The sequence below is a fragment of the Camelus ferus genome, chromosome 12, assembly GCF_009834535.1.
Source record: "Camelus ferus isolate YT-003-E chromosome 12, BCGSAC_Cfer_1.0, whole genome shotgun sequence".
NCBI classification, from domain to species: domain Eukaryota; kingdom Metazoa; phylum Chordata; class Mammalia; order Artiodactyla; family Camelidae; genus Camelus; species Camelus ferus.
Window position 1 is genome coordinate 64,580,654 of NC_045707.1, and position 18,203 is coordinate 64,598,856.

At 40.8% G+C, this 18,203-nt stretch overlaps 1 protein-coding gene across 4 annotated transcripts in view; it reads left to right on the forward strand.

The window, feature by feature from the left end:
* Positions 1 to 18,203, forward strand: part of PTPRR (protein tyrosine phosphatase receptor type R) — a 228,771-nt gene that overhangs the window by 201,737 nt on the left and 8,831 nt on the right. For 3 of the 4 annotated variants that reach the window (XM_006191107.3, XM_032493768.1, XM_032493769.1), the window contains 3 exons: positions 5,149 to 5,259; positions 6,626 to 6,783; positions 11,386 to 11,499. In XM_006191107.3, the coding sequence (XP_006191169.1) occupies positions 5,149 to 5,259; positions 6,626 to 6,783; positions 11,386 to 11,499 (383 nt within the window). The other variant, XM_032493767.1, reaches the window with a different exon arrangement.

An 18,203-nucleotide genomic window follows, 5' to 3' on the forward strand; every position in this document is an offset into this window, starting at 1 on the left:
CCCAGTACCTCCATTTAAAAAAAAGAAGGCGAGGATACACAATAAACAAGAAACAAAATTTTAAAATATTATATACAGTTACAAAGTGTTAGGTGCTGTGGAGAGGAGAAAACATATGGCAGAGTAAGAGATGGCAGACAGTTTGCTCTGAGATCAGGTGGTCATTTTAACATTTATAGATGGCAAGCTATATGAATCTTATGAATACGAAAGAAGATAAGTAATGGCTTCATTAAGTCAAATTACAGCTACTATGGATATGTCTTTATTTAAATACATCCGAAAAAGAGGTTTTTTGCAATATAAATATTAATTCAGTGTATCCCACGTTTACCTTAAGTTTCATTATAAAATCGGATGGATATTCAGATGGGAATGACTGGCTATTCAATATGTAAGTAAATTATAATTAAAAATTAAGTAAACTTTCTTAGCTGTACATTTGAAGAGAAAATGAATTTTTCTGATAAAACACTAGCAACAAATGTTAATGATGCTATGTTATATTCCAAATGCATGAAATGAAAGTAAATCATCTCAATCATTTTAAATTAGCTTAAAAAATTAGAGTTTAAGTTAGAGAATCAAGAAGGTAACTCAAATATACATAGACAGTCTAGAAACTGGGCTGTTTGAGCTCCCAAATAATTGACATTTATTTGGTACAGACAATGTGCTTTGAAATCAGTCTTTACAGTCGATGTATTTGTAAATCCCTCTGTAAGTGAGGACACTGAGGAACAGAGAGGTTAAGCAATATGCCCAAGGCCAAACAGTCAGCAGCCTGACTCCCAACTCCCCCTCCCCCTCCCCCTCCCCACTGTACACGCCCTCCTCAAGTCTTCCTCCTACTTGTGGTGGGAAGGGAGCAAATTCCAGTGCGAGCAGTGATGGTGGCTGGAGAGCCGTGTGTTGAATTGCTTATAGTCCAGGTTAAAATCTCTGCCCATTCTCTTTAGGAAGGAAAGAGGAGATGCACATGGCATTTTGATTTGGTTTAAAGGAAAAAAAAAAAATGCATTGAATCTGTTCATTCAAAGTAGTGGACAAGGTGGGAAGGGTATAGCTCGGTGGTAGAGTGCGTGCCTAGCATGTATGAGGTCCTGGGTTCAATCTCCAGTACCTCCACTCAAAAAATAAGTAAGTAAACCTAATTACCGCCCCCGCCAAAAAAAAAAAAAAAATGACTTAAAGTAGTGGACAGTTTGAAAGTGTGGATTGGAACAGTGATGGAGAAGTCATGCTCAAGTTAGAGATGAAGTGTGAGGTGAACAAGAGGATTCACACTTTGTACCAAGAAGGAAAATAAACGAGCAAACGAAGTTCCGTAATCAGGGACTTGTGTGTCCAGACAAGGTCAGCAGGGCAGTGTTGGAGGACAGTGGAGACCCAGCAACTGGTATGCAGCTTTCCTGGAGGAACAGAATTAGATACTCCATGGTGAGAGAGGCAGCCGGACCTAGCACTGCCCAGCAATGCCCAGCAGCCCGAATGACTAGGGGCTTGACAGTTACGCTACCCAAGCAATTAAGAATGGCCAGACATTCAGAGGCTGACAGCCCCTAGGAAAAATTACTCACCTGTCCTTTCAAACATGTTTACATTCCAAACATAACTTGGCGCTTCAATTTTTAATCTATTAGAGTCTTTTCAGTTGCTGTAGCCTGCTTCACTTCTAACTGGTTAGAAGCCTGCTTATTTGACACAGCTAAATTAAAAAAAAAAAAAACTTCAAGTGGAGGCTTAAACACACACAAAAAAAGCCTCTAAAGTTTTATTTTGTCTTAAAACAGGTACATTTGTTGATATTCAAATTTGGTCGTTATTTTATCATGGAACTGCCTTTAAAAAAATATTGGTCTAAAGCTGGAGTTCTAGGTCATCTAGTTTGTGTAAATCATGCCCTTTATACAGCATTAAAATGTCCCATTTCAGTTTTTTTAAAAGGAGGGAGAACATTGAAAAGTTTGTAAAACAATATGAATGCAGAATCCCGTCTAGATTTTCAAGCTTTGCTCTTTTATAATGTTCTCACCTGTATCTGATTTGACTGCAGTTTGCTTTACTAATTCACTTTTTTCCCCCAGTGAAAACGTAATTAATGTGTGCAATTATTTCATAGAACAGTTCTTTTATTTTTTTCCTTTCTCACTCGTGTTTCATTGATTGAGTTACTGGGCTCCAGTAACGAGTACAACTTCCATTAAGAAGTTCAGGCATAAATACCACTTGGTGAACGCGGCTCAGCAGATAGTGAAGATGTGCTGGATTTAGGAAGAGAGTGGACCGAGGGCATTCAGTGTTCCGTGAGCATCAGCGTATTTCGTTGAGAGAAGGGAGAGTGCTGGTTAATGCTGTGCTGCAAAGCTGGTCGGTTAATAGTGCAGAACTCAAAAGATAGAAAGTTGAATTTATAAGGTGATATTTGCTCAGAGGGTCCAAGCCTCCAAGGAGATGTTCTCAGAGACTCCTACCAAAACACCTGAGCTTCAGTTTCCTCTGCTGTAAAATGATTTTAAAAACAATAATAACCATAATACCTACTCTCTGCTCTGCCAAACTCAAATGATCGTGGAAGGGATTCAATGATATAATATTGGTGAAGGCACTTTGAATATTAAATTGCTGCATCTAGGTTAGTAATATTTAATTGGAACGCCAAGAATAACTATGACCATAATAATTTTAGACAATCTGACCCATTCTGTCCTTCTCATATGTGAATGTAACCCAAATGTCACTGTCTTCTTTTTGTTTATTTAGAGCCACTTTCTATTCTGTTTTTAATATGTGTCTTTAGCTCACAGCACAAATCTCTTTGATTTTTTAAATGCATAGAATTTAAAAAGAAAGTAACTTAAAAATAGATTACTTTTTTCCAGGCAACTAAAATGCTAGCTAGATCTGCTCCCTTTATGCTTAAATAGCCCCAGTGTGGGGGGGGGGGGCGGTGAGAGAGAGGGTCAAAGAAAGAAAAATCATAAAAATAAGAGTTTACATCGCTTTGGATTGCATTCTACTTTTGCTATAAACCAATATTTATAAATAATTGGTTGACGTCCAGAATCTTTACAGTCAAGGTTCACTAATTACTTGTTTGTATAAGAGACACATGACCTTCTGGAAACCTCTTTTTTTCCTCCAAATTATGAATTCTCAGAATTAACAGAAAATTTTACTGAAAGAATCAGCCCAGTTAGCAGAAGAACAGTGACGATTTGGGGCTATATTCTGCGAGATAGCATGCCATTCTGAATTACCTACAGTTGGTGTGGCTTCACAGTATTATCTGTAAGAGAGCATTTTCCTTCCTTGCATTTTCTTGTTTCACGTCATTGTTAACACCACAATAAAGAAACCCTGAAAGGCTGTTCATGAAGATCATTTGAATGTGAACTTGTGCTCTTAGAAGTAACTACATTTGCAGCTCCCCCCACCTCACATTCAAAAGCACCTACACTTATCTGGTCTCTTTTTCTAGTTCTCTTAAAAGGGGTGGTGGGGGGGGACGTATTCAGTGTGTAAAAATAAGCTATTGTATCTCTGAGAGGAGATGGGATGCTAATTAAGGGTTGTTTGAATGAACAAGTCACATTGCATTGTCTACTGGGAGCCGGCTGCCAATTGCATTTTTGGTAGAGAGTCAAGAAAAACATTCAGGAGGGCCCCGGCAAGCTTGGGAGAGAAGCGAGCAGCGTTTCCATTTATCAAGTAGGTGCACAAGCCTCTGTTGTATTGTGAGGAGTCAGGGTGCAGGCTGGGAGCTCCTGCCTCGCTCAGCTTCCCATCCTGGTTTCAAAAGCCACCTTCGCAGAGAAGGGCCAGCTCCTTAGGCCCGATCGTGGACAATGGGGCACGTATGCCAGACTGCTGGGCCACCGAATGTCTCTGTCTTTGTTCAGTACCTTTTTCGAGATTCTTTGTCATTCTTCTTGGATTCATCCAGGAGGCATGGGTTTTAAGACACACAATAGCTCGGGTCTTGCAGCGAAATAATTGATGCTCCATTGAAAGAAACCAGGCAGACTGGTTAGTATGATTATCTTTAACAAACCGGGGGGGATCTGAGACGTCTGGCAACTGGTAAATGAGAAGGGAAAGAAATTGCTGTATTTTGAAAAGGTTTCTTTTCTTAATGTTAATGTTGTATCAGCCAGAGTCAGCCTTTAGCCGGTTGCCTGATCGTCTTGGAGGTGGGGTGGCATGTAAATAGAGGTGAAAATGATTTACTTTGTTTGGAGAAGGACCAGAACATAGAGGATGCAAATGTTTTTATTGTAATGGATGAAAGAAGCAGTGATTCTACTAGGTGAAGTGACTTCCTTGTGGTTCTATCATCTAGAGTATTTTGTGCTTAGCAGCATAGAGTCCGGAGGCACGTTTCTGATTCTTTACTGTCTTTTCCTTTAATTCTATAATTTTGTAAATTTTTTGCTGTTCTTTTAAATCTATAAGTACTTAGTGTTTTTCAAGTGTGGTCATATGCCTTTGACATAGATGTGAAGAAACAGGTGTCCTGAGGATTCAAAGCTCTCTATTAAAGGCAACAGGTGAAGGAATTTCGCTGTAAATAATGCATGTGTGTTTGAAAGAAAGTGACAAGTTCTATTTAAACAATATTTCTAAAATTAAGTTGCATCCCTGGGCACTCAAAATAAAACATCAACTTTTACTCTTTACATTCTTAATCGTTAAAATACATGGTAAAAAAATTAATAGTTCTTTTGCAATTGTTTAAAGGCAAAATAGTAAATAATATGAGCTTGTATGGATGCTTGAATCTTATTTTGTAGTTTTTCAAATAATGTAGCTTGGATATTTTAAAAATAATACAACATTTAATGCATGATCTAATGCATTTTTAAGTAATGATCAGATCACTTTAGATCAGAAACCCATTCCATAACCCAGCAGTTGTAAAATATAATAACAATAATGCTAATAGTAATATCATCATGTTTTGAAAGCTTACCCATTTAAAATACGTACTTTAATGGTTTTAGTGCATTTACAGAACTGTTAACATTGATACTTGATTTTTTTTTTTTGACTAATAAGATAGGAACTTTTGAGATGCCTGAATGATAAGTGTTCCAAGGCCAATAAAAACCATTCACATGTGCTGTGTTCTTCTGTTCCCTTCTCCAGAAATGCGTGCTTTACTGGCCAGAAAAGAGAGGAATATATGGGAAGGTGGAGGTTCTGGTTATTAACGTAAATGAATGTGATAACTACACCGTTCGAAACCTCGTCTTAAAGGTAAGACTGTGTAGCTGCAGGTGTCTACGAAGTAGACAGTGTGAGAGGGTGATATTGCTGCTTTAAATGATTTATCCTGAAAGTATTGCAGATTCAATTTAAACAAATTAAATAATATCAAGATCAAGGAGGAATTAACATCATCCCCTTTTCTATTTCTTTGTTGTCAGCTACTATCAGTATGTGGAAATAATTAAATTAATACAAGTAGACATTAAGGAAACTCACTAAGTAGGATGCTGTGATCTAATCTGCATACATGTAACATCCCTGATTTAACCTTTTGACTGCTTTTAACTTAAGGCTTGTGCTGGAGACTTTATCATGATTTTTTTTTTAACGTCACTTTGGTCTAAGCAGATTTGAGTAAAGCCTGGAAACTGTGAAAGGGAAAATCTGCACTTGTGGGTGGCTGTGGGAGGCAAGAAAAGCCCGAAGTGTTGATAAGATCTTCCAAAACTTAGAGTTACAGTCATTTATAGGGACTTTCCTGGACCAGATTACGTCACAGAAAAGTTATCTTATTTAAATTACAGGCAGCAGATGCCATGGTATTGTTTTTACTTCTAGACAGCAATTCTCCCAAAGAATCCAGTTCTATCCAGAGCCTCGCTGCTGGGACAGCATCATGGCAGAGAGGACGGGAGTAGAGGCGGGGGTGCACTGATGGGTTTTAGTGGGAAGTTCAGGGCAGCAAGGCACTTACCAGGACCTGTCCTTTCACAGGCGTTCTTGAGTGCCTAGTCCATCACAGGCCCCCAGCTGGGCACTGGCTTTTGAGATGTTGTGCCTGGACCCTCACTCAAAATGTTTCTAATCTAGTGACCCCTTGTCACTCCTTTACTACCAGATTCCTCACTGCTGTCAAAAACTGGAATTTGCGATGACTGTACAATTATTGGAGTGACTGAATATAAAGTTAAGTGTTCTTATATTGGTCAATATGTTCATAATAACCTGTCAGAAATGTTCTAAGAAGAAACCACATTCCAGCCTGATTCTTTCTTGGCTTTATTTTCATCTACCCTTATGTTTATTGTAACAAATTACAAACATATATTTAGCATATGCACATTTTCTATATTGAATGTATAATTTCTATATTAAGCCTATATTTCTATACTAGATATTAAATATGTATTTCTCGTTTAATAGAAGGAAGACTGTCAAACTTTGACCTCAGCATATTTACAGGAAAGTTTTCTCAGGGTAAAAGAGTAGTCTTCAAAAATCCCCTAGGTTTTTTTTCCACCTAGAAGTAAGTTGCCAGCAAGATGGGAGTGATAGTCGGCATTCAGTCTTGCGGTTTGGATGACTTTTAGTCCCACAAGTAAATGAAGCATTTGGTGGCTGTTACTATTTCCAGCAAGGAAGTCACACCCAACACGTGAAGCATTACTGGTACACCTCATGGCCCGATCACAAGACTCCAGACAGTGCCCAGCCCCTTCTGCAGCTCATGCTGGATGTGGAAGAAGACAGACTTGCTTCTGCAGGCAGAGGGCCTGTGGTTGTCCACTGCAGGTAAGGGATGGACGGGCCCTTCTGCCAAAGCAACTGGCTACCCTTTGGAGAGTCATAGAGCAGGTGGAAGTTGGGTTTTGCTTCCTGCTTCTGACTTTGCTGATAAGTTAAATATGTGTTTAAACTGGTTAACTTCCTAATAGTTGAGCCTTGATCAAGACGATACTTAACAGAAATGAAGTGACATTATTGGCATGTTGTCAGCAAACAAGCACACAGTGGAGGGGGGAGGGTAGAGCTCAGTGGTAGAACACATGCCTAGCATGCAGAAGTTCCCGGATTCAATCCCCAGTACCGCCACTAAAAACAAATAAATAAATAAAAATCTAATTACCTCCCCCTCACAAAAAAAAACCAAAACAATCACACAGTGGAGAAAATATCACCTCTATAGTAATAAATAATACTATATAATATAAATATACAATAATATATAACAGCTCAGGGAACTGGAGACCTCATTCAGTCCTCTACCTTGAAACGCAGATTCATTTAGGCTCATCAGTCTCCTATGGGCCAGGAATGACATTTTTTTTTCATTATCAACAACTTTTTTGTTGTTTCAAGATGGCACCTGAACTTTACTCAGATTGTACCCTGATAACATTTATTATGTCAAATATGGTGAAAACCAGTCAATTATTCTAAAAAAAAAAAAAAGTTAACCTCATGAAAAACAGGTGGAAATAAGTTTATGAAATGGGAAGTGGGCAAGTGGTAATTGACCAAGAGGGAAACAAAGCGCTGTGACCGGAGCGTGCGGTCCTGGAGGCCAGGCTGACGAAGTGACAGACGTCCGTGGTGGTTCTCTTCCCTAAGCTCTAGCCTGAAGGTCTTTCCCTCTGGCTTGTACCTCTTCCCCCTGGTTTTCCTGTTCGTGTGCCCAAACTAACGCCCATATTTTAAAGTTATTTATACAACCCATCATTTATCCTCCATACTTACTCTAATTAATTTGTGTTATTTTACTTAACCTCCTAGGTCTTATAAGATAGCTTTTGATGATATTTTTAATTTAAAAAGGTGTATGACTTCAGATGATCGTGTTAGCCTTCTTTTGAACCTTAGTGGTTTAATTAAGAGCAAAATTCACTATCTGTCTATTTATCCAAAGCGTCATTATCTAGTTTGTAACATTAGGCCTTCTCCTAAACTTAGCCTGGGGCTGAAGAAAAGGACCGAATGGGCCATATTCTAGGGCTGGAACCGTCCCCCACCCAAAGCCATAGAACAGGATATCTAAAATGAACAAACCATTTCCCTCATAAAACCAGGTCCCTTTCTGATTGCTGTTTCTAAGAATGAGACCATCTTTTTTCCAGGCACTCAACATCAAATGTTGACAGTTATCTTTGGCCCTTCTCTCAGCTCCAGCCTCCGTATCTAATCAGTCACCAGATTGGCTTTCCCTTCAAAGCTTCGCCCATAATCACCACTTCCTGCCCAACCACCCAAGTTCAGGCCCTCGTGACCTCACCCATGTATGTCAGAAGTAGTCGGCTAATTGCACACACACACACCCCAGTGCCCCGTGCTCCACCCCCACTGCCACTGACTGTGCACTGCTCCTGGGTGATGTGCCTAAGACCCTCCTTCATCACATGGGGCCTCTGCCCAAAACTTCTCAAAGGCTTCGTATTGCCTGGAGCAGAGACGTTCTTAACCTCAGATCCGTGGATTAGCCACAGGGGTCAGTGAACTCCTCGAAACGACTTGAACAGATTTGGGTAGATCAAGTTAGGTGAATTTTCTGGGGAGCAAAAGCCCATTGTTTTCATCAAATTCTCAAAGAAAAAAAACAACCAAAAAAAAAAAAATAGAGTAGCATTGTTTTTAAGGATGAAGTCCAAACCTCTTAGCTTTCCAAAAAAGATCCTTTATAGGCCCATGGATGGGAGGGTATAACTCAAATGGGAGAGCACATACTTAGCATGTACGAGGCCCTGGGTTCAATCCCCAGTACCTCTTCTAAAAATAAATTAAAAAAAAAAAAAAAACTAATTATCTCCCCCCAAAATAATACTTTCAAAAAAAAAAAAAGATTTTTTTATAGGCCCCACTGTACCTTCCCAGCCTTATCTCCCTTATCTGTTCTAGGAAAACTTCCTCAAGTCAAGCCACCCATTGTCACACATCGTGCTTTCTCATCTACAGCAGTTCTTTCCTTACACCAGTCATACATGGAACATTCTCTCTCATTCATGATTACCAAAAACCAAAACGTCTGCCATTCACAGGGTACAGCTCGGGTCCCGTCTCTTTACCAAAACAAATTCTGGATAAACACTTCGACTGGAAGGGACTCATTCCTCCTCTGAATTCCTCTGCGCTCACATCCAACAGGAAAAAGGTGCCAAATAGGAGAAATAAGAGCTCTTTGAGCGCCACAAGGGGAACTATTAATTCAAATCATGAGGACTGAAGAAAGCCTTGAAAAGCTGGAAAAATGTTAAAACAGGATCTTGAAACAAGGACCAATGTTTGTGGTTTTAAAGATTGGTAGGGAGGGCATTCCTGAGTGAAGAAATACCATGAACCCAAAAAGGAAAATTGGAAAATAAAAGAGATGTTTCCAGTGATTCAAATGAAAGCAGTGGCCCAGAGGGTACAAGGTAGACAGCAAGAAAGACAGAAAGCTTGAAAGCTCGTCACATCCATATCATGCAAAGTCCTGAATATCGTGATAGGGTGCTTAGACATTGTGCTGTGACTCTTGGGAGCCAACTACACTTTTCGAGTAGAAAGTGACATGATCAGGTCCCTCGTTTAGAAAAATGAACCAAGCAGCTGTGTATATCATGAATTAGTCCAAGAAGAGACTGGAGACTTGGAAGCCATAATGAGATCATGGCTAATCATGAAGTAAGATTTCAAAAATGTGAGCACAGTTTATAGACAGGAAAGCATGGATCCCAGCAGCTTGGTAGAGGTGGAAAATAGAAGAACTGGTAGCAGATTGGAAGTGGGAGGTGAGAGAGGGGGAGATGTTGAAGACGGCTCCAAGATTTCTAGGCTGAAAAACTGGTGGCTGACTGGTAATGCCATTGAGGAAAAAGATAATTAATTCTGTTTTAGGCACATTGGATTTAGATACATTGAGCGGCAGCAAGTGTGAAATAGAAGCAGCGAGAGAGCCAGCTGAGGGGCAGGATGTGGATCTAGAGTTTGGGAGACAGTTGGGGGATTTAATTGTAGATTTGAGAGAAATTTACAAAAGGGTGGTTGACATGGCAGAGAGACAGCAAGCTTGTTACGTTGATAGCATACCGTCTAAAGGAGATTAGTGTGTAAACCTTCCAGAGAGGTAGTATTTCTAGTCAACTGTTAACCTTGATTAAAAAAAAAAGACTTGGAAATATGTGCCTCCAGCCACATCCTTTCTCCTAAACTGAACCAAATCTTCAGTTATCCGCTAGCACCTTCCACAGCAGTCTATCCAAGACCACACGCCCCACTCTCTCCCTCAGATCAGCCCTCATCCCAGAACCCCCCCTTGTCTGGATAGCACGACCATTCTTCCAGTCCCACCTTTGACTTTTGGCCTCTCTCACTGTTATACCTCCACTCCTTCACTCTCCCGCTTGCGATGTGTGTTAAGTCCTTCCCCTCCTTGCTACTGCCCAGACCCGACCTAATTTCAGGCCTTGATTATTCTTTGTAGAACAACTGATGCCTTTTCCACTCTTCCCCCCACCCACCACCTCCCTCCACCCCACTCATCCTCCTGCATGTGACTGCGGGGCAGAGTGTTGTGTAAGCACCCAGCACGGGGCCACGTTTGTACACTCCGTCCAGGAGGGCTGCTGCTACTGCTGCTGTGGGTGTTATTATTATTATTATGACTCCTGATGTTTCTACTTTTAAAAATACCCCTTTAAGGGGGGAGGGCATTGCCTAAGAGGTTGAACGTATGCTTAGCAGGCATGAGGTCCTGTGCATGAGGTCCTGGGTTCAACCCCTAGTACCTCCTCTAAAAATAAATAAACAAACCTAATTACCTCCTGCCACCAAAAAAATAAATATTAAAAAAAAGAAAATACATTTTTAAAAATGAATGATAAATAAATATACAAATAAATGATACCCCTTTAAAAGAATCTTTTTTTTTAAAGTTCTTAGAATGCTAAAGGTGTAAGTGTTTCTAATTATTATTTTTAGGTATAAAATACCGTTTATAAAGAATGTAAAATTACTCTCTTCATTTCTAATGTTTGTACCATTTATTTTGGGGGACTATTATTATCACTATAGTAGCTGTGAAAAAAAATTGGTGATGAAACATTCTTGTTTCTGACATTAATTTAATTTCACTTTCTTTTCACCGCAGATTGTTTTTATTTTTAATAAAGGAGCATACTGTTGATTACTTTAATAAGCTGTTTAGGTCCCCTAATTATTTTCTCCAGTCCTGTTGTCCTCTCCACCACCCACACCAGAGGCAGCAGTGTCTTGAATTTGTGGTGTGTTCTCCCACGCCGGGCTTCTGTATTGTTACAATGCTGTACAGATACATAAACGACACAGTGTTAAAAAAAAAAAAAGAATATATTTTATCTTTGCTATTTTTCCTGCACCTTTGAATTCCTTGTCTGTTCCTTTCAGTGCAGGGATAGGCAGGACGGGGTGTTTTATTGCTACGTCCATTGGCTGTCGACAGTTGAAGGAAGAAGGCGTTGTGGATGCTCTCAGCATCGTCTGCCAGCTTCGTGTAGACAGGTGAGTGGCTGCCGGCTGGTGTCATAGACACTGCAGAGCGGCGTCCTCGTGACAGCCTGATCTGATCAGCCTGACTCGGTAAACGCCACAAGCTCTGAAGTCTTAATTCTCTATAGAGATCTTGTAAGATGCTCAATTAAGAAAATATTATGTTTAAAAGCCATCGAAGAAAATACTCTTTGCAACACCGACTCTCAGGAGCCCAACACCAAAAGCTGATACTTAACCCCTCCGTGTCTGTCATGCAGGCTGTGCACGGGGGCAGCTGCTCCTCTTAGTCTCACCCCCATGCTCCTCTGGAGGTACGGTCTCACTTGACCTAACTGGATTTTCACTTTTGAATCTTGATCTTTTAAAATGAGGCATATGTCCTGCTACCAAGAGTCTGGTTTTTTTTCACTTTGTTTTTTAATTGCAAAAAAATGCACATAACAAAATTTACCAGCTTCACCATTTTTAAGAGTACAGCTCAGTAGGGTTAAGTCCATTCACACTGTCATGAAGCCAATCTCCAGAACTCTTTTCATCTTGCAAAACTCTGTGCCCATTCAACAGCAAATGTCCATTTCGTGGCAACCACCATACACTTTCTGACTCATATAACTGGAGTCATATAATATTTGTCTGTCTGTTACTTGCTTATTTCACTTAACATAATACCTTCAAGACTCATCTGTGTTGTGGCATGTGTCAGAATTTCCTTCCTTTTTAAGGCTGAGTAATACTCCATTGTATATTTATACCACATTTTGTTTATCCATTCATCTGTCAGTGGACACTTGGGTTGCTTCCACCTGTTCGCTGCTGTGAACATGGATGTACAAATAGCTATTTGAGATTCTCTGGGGTATATACTCAGAAATGAGATCGCTGACTTGAATGTTAATAATATGTTTAATTTTTCAAGGAATACCACACTTTTTCCTGCAGCAGCTGCACGACATACAGTCCTACCAACAGTGCATTAGGGGTTCCAACTTCCCCACACCCTTATCAAAACGTTATCTGTTTGGGTTTTTTTTAATTGAAGAAGAGTTGACTTATAATGTTGTGCTAGTTTCTGGTGTACAGCGCAGTGGTTCAGTTATACATATAGATATATTATTTTTTCATATTTTCATTATAAGTTTATTACAGAGCTTGAATATAGTTCCCTATGCTCTACAGTAGGACCTTGCTGTTTTTTTTATATATAGTAGTTTGTATCTACTAATCCCAAACTCCTAACTTATCCCCCTCCCACCCCATTTGGGTTTTTTTGAATAGCAGCCATCCTAATGAGTGTGACGGGTAAGAGTCACTTTTATTTATAGATGGTTTGATCACCTTTGTGACGATCTCTGTTTACGTGTTGAAAATAGAACAAACAAAAAATTTCTTTCCTTCCTTGCTCTACAGCTAAGCCTGGGGAAGTGAACAGTTGAGTCGGTGATGGAGAAAGTGAACAGATAGGTGCCTGTTGAGATCAGGCACAGAGAGAAAGATGCTGTCTGGGCACGTGAGCAGTGGTCCTCCCCGCTCCGCAGTTCCCTGTGCTATCGTGGGAGGAGAGTTGTCCTGAAAGGCTGGAATATGAGTTTTCTTCTTCCTTTCAGACAGAGAATATTTATCAACCACTGCCTAACCCCAAGGCATTCTTCTAGATGCTACAAGTACAGCATTAAACAAAGTGAATGAGGCTCTGCTCTCCTAGGGCTTACATGCCAACAGAGAAAGAGAGGAGTTAACCAATGGCAAAGAAATAAACAGGATGCTTTCAGACAGAGATAAATGCTACGAGGTAATAAAACAAGAGAATCCCAGGAGCTGAGCCTCCTGGAATTTAGCCCTATGACCCAGAGTTTCCTAAAAGTAAAAGTATATAGTGGGGAGGGCAGAGCTCAGTGGTAGAGCACAAGTGTAGCATGCACGAGGTTCTGGGTTCAATCCCTGGTACCTCCTCTAATAAACAAATAAACCTAATTACCCTTCCCCCCAAACAAGAACTGAAAAAAAAAAAATCTTAAAAAAAAAAGTATATGGCACCTCTTAAGATTGGTTCAATAAATACTGACTGAGCACCTGCTATGTGCTGGGTCCTGGAATTTCAGAAACAAACAAAAGGTTTGTTCTAAAAATTCAATGAGAAAGAATATATAAAGCGCTTAGAACGGCGTCTGGCCCACAGCAAGCCTTCAGTAAATGTTCCCTGTTGCTATCATCTTCCTTATTATTAAAATTATCAATCAAATTTCTCCTGTCTTTAAAAACGAAACCTTCAGATCCCCTTTCTGGGTGATGTTTTCCCTCCCCTTCCCTATCATTCCTTGTTTCCTTTTAAATAATAATTTCTAAGTCTTGGTAAGTCTATCTCCCCCCCTGTTTTTGTCTTAACTTTGACTGGCTTATTAGAGGCTGTTGACCATGGTGGTTAAGATTATGGGCTCTGGAAACAGATTGTGTGGGTCTGTATCCCGGCCCCACCACTTCCTGGTGGTGTGGCCTCCAGCGAGTTACAAGAATTCTCCATGCCTTGGTTTTCTCATCTGGAAAATGGAAGCAATAATAGAATCTACTTCCTATTGTTGTTACAAGGAGTGAGAAATCGTCTGTAAAGGGCCTGGCACCGAGTTTAGCCACAGGTGTTATCAGTAAATCTAGCGAGAACCTGAACGCGCATCTGTAAAATGGACCTAATGTTATGGATCCCAAGGGGTTGCGGGAACGGTGCGATAAGATTACACCTATCTTATCGTGCTACACCTGTGGTGTCCTAAGTTGAACACTTAAGTCTAGGTTCCTTTCTCTCTTTACCACACCCCTGGCTTCTGTCTTTCCATGCCCCACAAGTAACTGCTTCCAACAACGTTTTCTTTTCGTGCATCAGAAGATCAGCTTCAGTGATCTCTCCTCCTCTTCTTACAATTGCCGTGTGAGTCTCCTGAACCCCCTTGTCGTCCATCCAGTACTGTCCACCCCAACTGGATAGAGTCCACTCACTTCAATCAGACTCTGGGGCCACCCTTCAGCGAGGTGAGGGGTCCTACGTCAGAGGGTCAGGGACAGCACCCACTGGCTGGGAGCTGCCCCTGCAGTGACCTTGATTTCTTCTGCCTGGTGCTTCTGTGAACAGGGGTCCCGTAGGGGCCCCACAAACCCCCCCAGGGACTCCAATTCTTAACCATGTGCCCTGCTTTCATATTAGCCAGTGCCAGAACGCCACGAGTGCCAGACACATAGATCTAACAGACTCCAAGCTGGTGTCCAACACCAGCTCTGACCCAGCTTGGAACAACACCCTGGAAAAAGAAGGGCTTGGTTTGCTGGTTGTTGGGGCTGGTGTTCCTCTTTGATCTTCCCTGTCCACCCTCTCACTCCCACCTCCCCCGCCTGCTTTTGTAGCCTGACCTCCACCTTGGTTTCCACTTCCCAGTCACAGTCCTCTGTCAAGTCTCCCAAACCGTCCTCTAGCTTTAAAGAGAATCACAAGTATGTTTTTAAAACCGTTATCAAAATGCCTCCCCTATCGGCTTCTTCCTTCCTAAAGCAAATGGTCAGAAATTTCAGCCTTGGCCTCCCAGCACCACCAAGGTCTTCCCACCAGGCTTGTCTTTTTAGTCCTGATCGGATCTTCAAAACATCTCCAACTTCTCTGCCTAGAGGTTCCCCACCCCCTATACTTTGAATTTGCATTACTGCCAAAATGTGTCTCGATATCACTCTGACTGCTTTATTATTCAGGATGCCTTCTACCTAGATTTCTCCTGAGCAGCTGCTTCTGTGTTTTGGAAGCAAATCATCTCCTTGAAACTTTCCTTGAAAAGTCCTTCCTTTGCCTTCCTTCCTTTGCAGGATTAATATAGATTTTCTTTTTCTCGCCTCTTCCTTCTGCTGTGCGTTTCCCTAGTTATTACGAAAAGCAAAATGGAAAACCTTCCTCTGTTCCTTTACCCCACCCAGCTTCTTTTCATCCATACTTTTTGCTTCTTGCTTCAGTTTTTCGTCTTTCTCCTGTCATATTTTGTTTTTAAAATTCCAGTGCGTAGGTGACTGCTGCCGCTGACCATGACCCTAACTCATGCCAGTAAAGGGAAAACTGGCCTCAGAAAATCCCAGTGTCCCCAGCCCTCGTCTCTGTGCCAATCCTTGCCTTCAATTTTGGATCTGTCTTTAGATGTTACAAAATGCGCTGTTGGACACCAGAGATTTATTTAATCAGGGCCGCCCCACCGTGGTCTTCAAAGCACGTGTCTCCTTTAACTCCCAAAATGGACCCAAGAGTAAGAAGAGAGGTATTCCTTGGCCTCATTTAAAAAAAATAATAGTAATAAGGAAACAAAGAATTCAAGTCAATCGCCCAACATCAGCCAGCTAAGAAACTGGCAAAGTAGACCTCTTCGGAATCCAGGACTTCTGTTTTTAAACTCGAAGGTACGAATGTCATTGATAAAAGTAAACAGGCTTTTTTATATCTTTATTCAAAATTGCTAGACAAAAACATATCTCTCTGATAATTCTTTGCCAGTTAAAAAATGCAATGACACCATAATTTTTAAAGCAATGTTTAGTATGAATGAGGGCTATCTTGTAAATTGAGTGAGTGATATTGTCAGTGGTCGCTTTAAGAATGTCATTCGAGGGACGGAGGAAAGTTGCCTCATCCCACAATGTCTGTCTACGGAGGATATCTGAAATACTACTTTAGAGAGTCAATCTTTGGTTAAAAGAATCATTCCTTTTTGAAGTTCCCTGACCTAGACTTGGGAGGTGAGGATGACATCTTGGCTATTAACACTGTAATCTCAACAAGGTGATCGATCCTTTTCTAGCTCAAGTATGCTAGCTACAGAGAGCGTAACTCTGCACATTAGGAAGACATTCAGAGCTGAGGTTTTGATGAAGGGGACTTGAAGAGAGGGCTCCAGGTGAGGGGCACGCCTGAGGCCCTGCCATGGAGGAGTCCGGGGGACAGCGCTGGGCACTGAAGGGCATGGAGAGGGAACGGAAGAGCCTCAGCAGATCAGCTACCTAACTTGCAGGGCCCAGTGCAAAAGGAGAATGTAGACCCCCTTTTTAAAAAATTAACTCTTGCAAAGAGAATAATACCATATGATATCACTCCAATGTGGAATCTTTAAAAAAAAATGAAAAGACACTATGAACTCATCTACAAAACAGAAACAGACTCACAGACATAGTAAACAATCTTACGGTTACTGGGGAAAGGGGGTGGGAAGGGATAAATTTGGGAGTTTGAGATTTACAAAAGTTAGCTACTATATATAAAAATAGATTTTAAAAAAGAATTTTCTTCTGTATAGCACAAGGAACAATAGCTTGGATAACCTTTAATAAAAAAAATATGAAAACGGATATATGTACGTATATGCATGACTGGGACATTGTGCTGTACACCAGAAATTGACACATTGTAACTGACTATACTTCAATTAAAAAAAAAAAATAACTCTTTCAAGACAGTGACAGCAGAACATTAACCCAAGTACAGGGTCCTTCTCAGCACAGGGGGAGGGGGCTGTTGTGACTGAGCTGACCCTGTGGGGAGGTGTTTTAGGATGGGCATTTGTAGATGGGCCTGACTCCTGTGTCCTGTGAAACAGGTACTGAGATCTCTGCTCAGAAAAATGTTCCTGAATCATGCATACGTTCATTCATTCATTCAACAAACATTTACTAAACACCTACTACTAAACGTGCACCAGGCCCCTGGGTCTGGCGGGATTCCTTTACAGACTTTTCCAGGTTATGTTTCTCAGGCCACAATTTAATGATTAATTAAACTATGAGAGCCTGTTGGGTGTCAGACTCTCTTAGACTGGACCCAGGCATTCAATCAATCAATCAATCAATGCTTCTCAATTAAGTTGGAGAAAAAGCTATATGCTATATTTTCTTAGAACCCGTCTTCACTTGAGTGGTCCACCTCCACTAGGTATTAAAGCAAGAAAGATCTGAAGGCTCCCCCAGCGTGGAGGTCCATTTCACTCCCTTTAAGCCCTCTTTCACATTTATTTAACCACATAAAACGTTTCATAAAAACTGTCTAAATGGGAGGGAAAGAAGTTGTAAATCAATACATATGAACTGGTCCTTTCAAGAAGTTTGGTGGTGAAGAGAAGACATAGGCGTTTGAGCCTGGGTGGAGACCATTAAAAGGGGGAAAGGAAAGGGTGGGACTGACTGGATTGGAAGCATCCAACTGAAAACAGTGAGGGCGACAGAAGACAGAGCCGATGTATCAGAGAGCTGATTATTTGTACTCTGCAGAGTCCAGGCTCCACAAGATTTTTCCTATCCTTTCATATCCTCTTTAACAGTGGCCTCTACCCACTAGGGATCCAAAGGTGCACACTGCATCTTTCTTAGAAAGAAAGAGAAAGAGAGAAAGGAAAGAGAAAAAAATTACAACGCCTGATCATTTTTATTCAACATAACAAAAAACAGGCAGTTGGTACTCAGATCACAGGTCTGCATTTTAGCACTAAATTCAGTTGGTCTGGTTTAGAGATGACTGTGTTACGCTGAGTGGATATTTCCAGCGTAACAACCACGACAAAGCCATTTGTTGTGGATTCCTCATTCCCTGGCAAGACATTATTTTTATTGGCTTTAGGGCAACTTCTATTAATAGATGCTACAGTTCTCACTGCAGATTCATGAGTCTGTAATTCTCCTATTAATAATACTTCTGAGCATATTTTGAA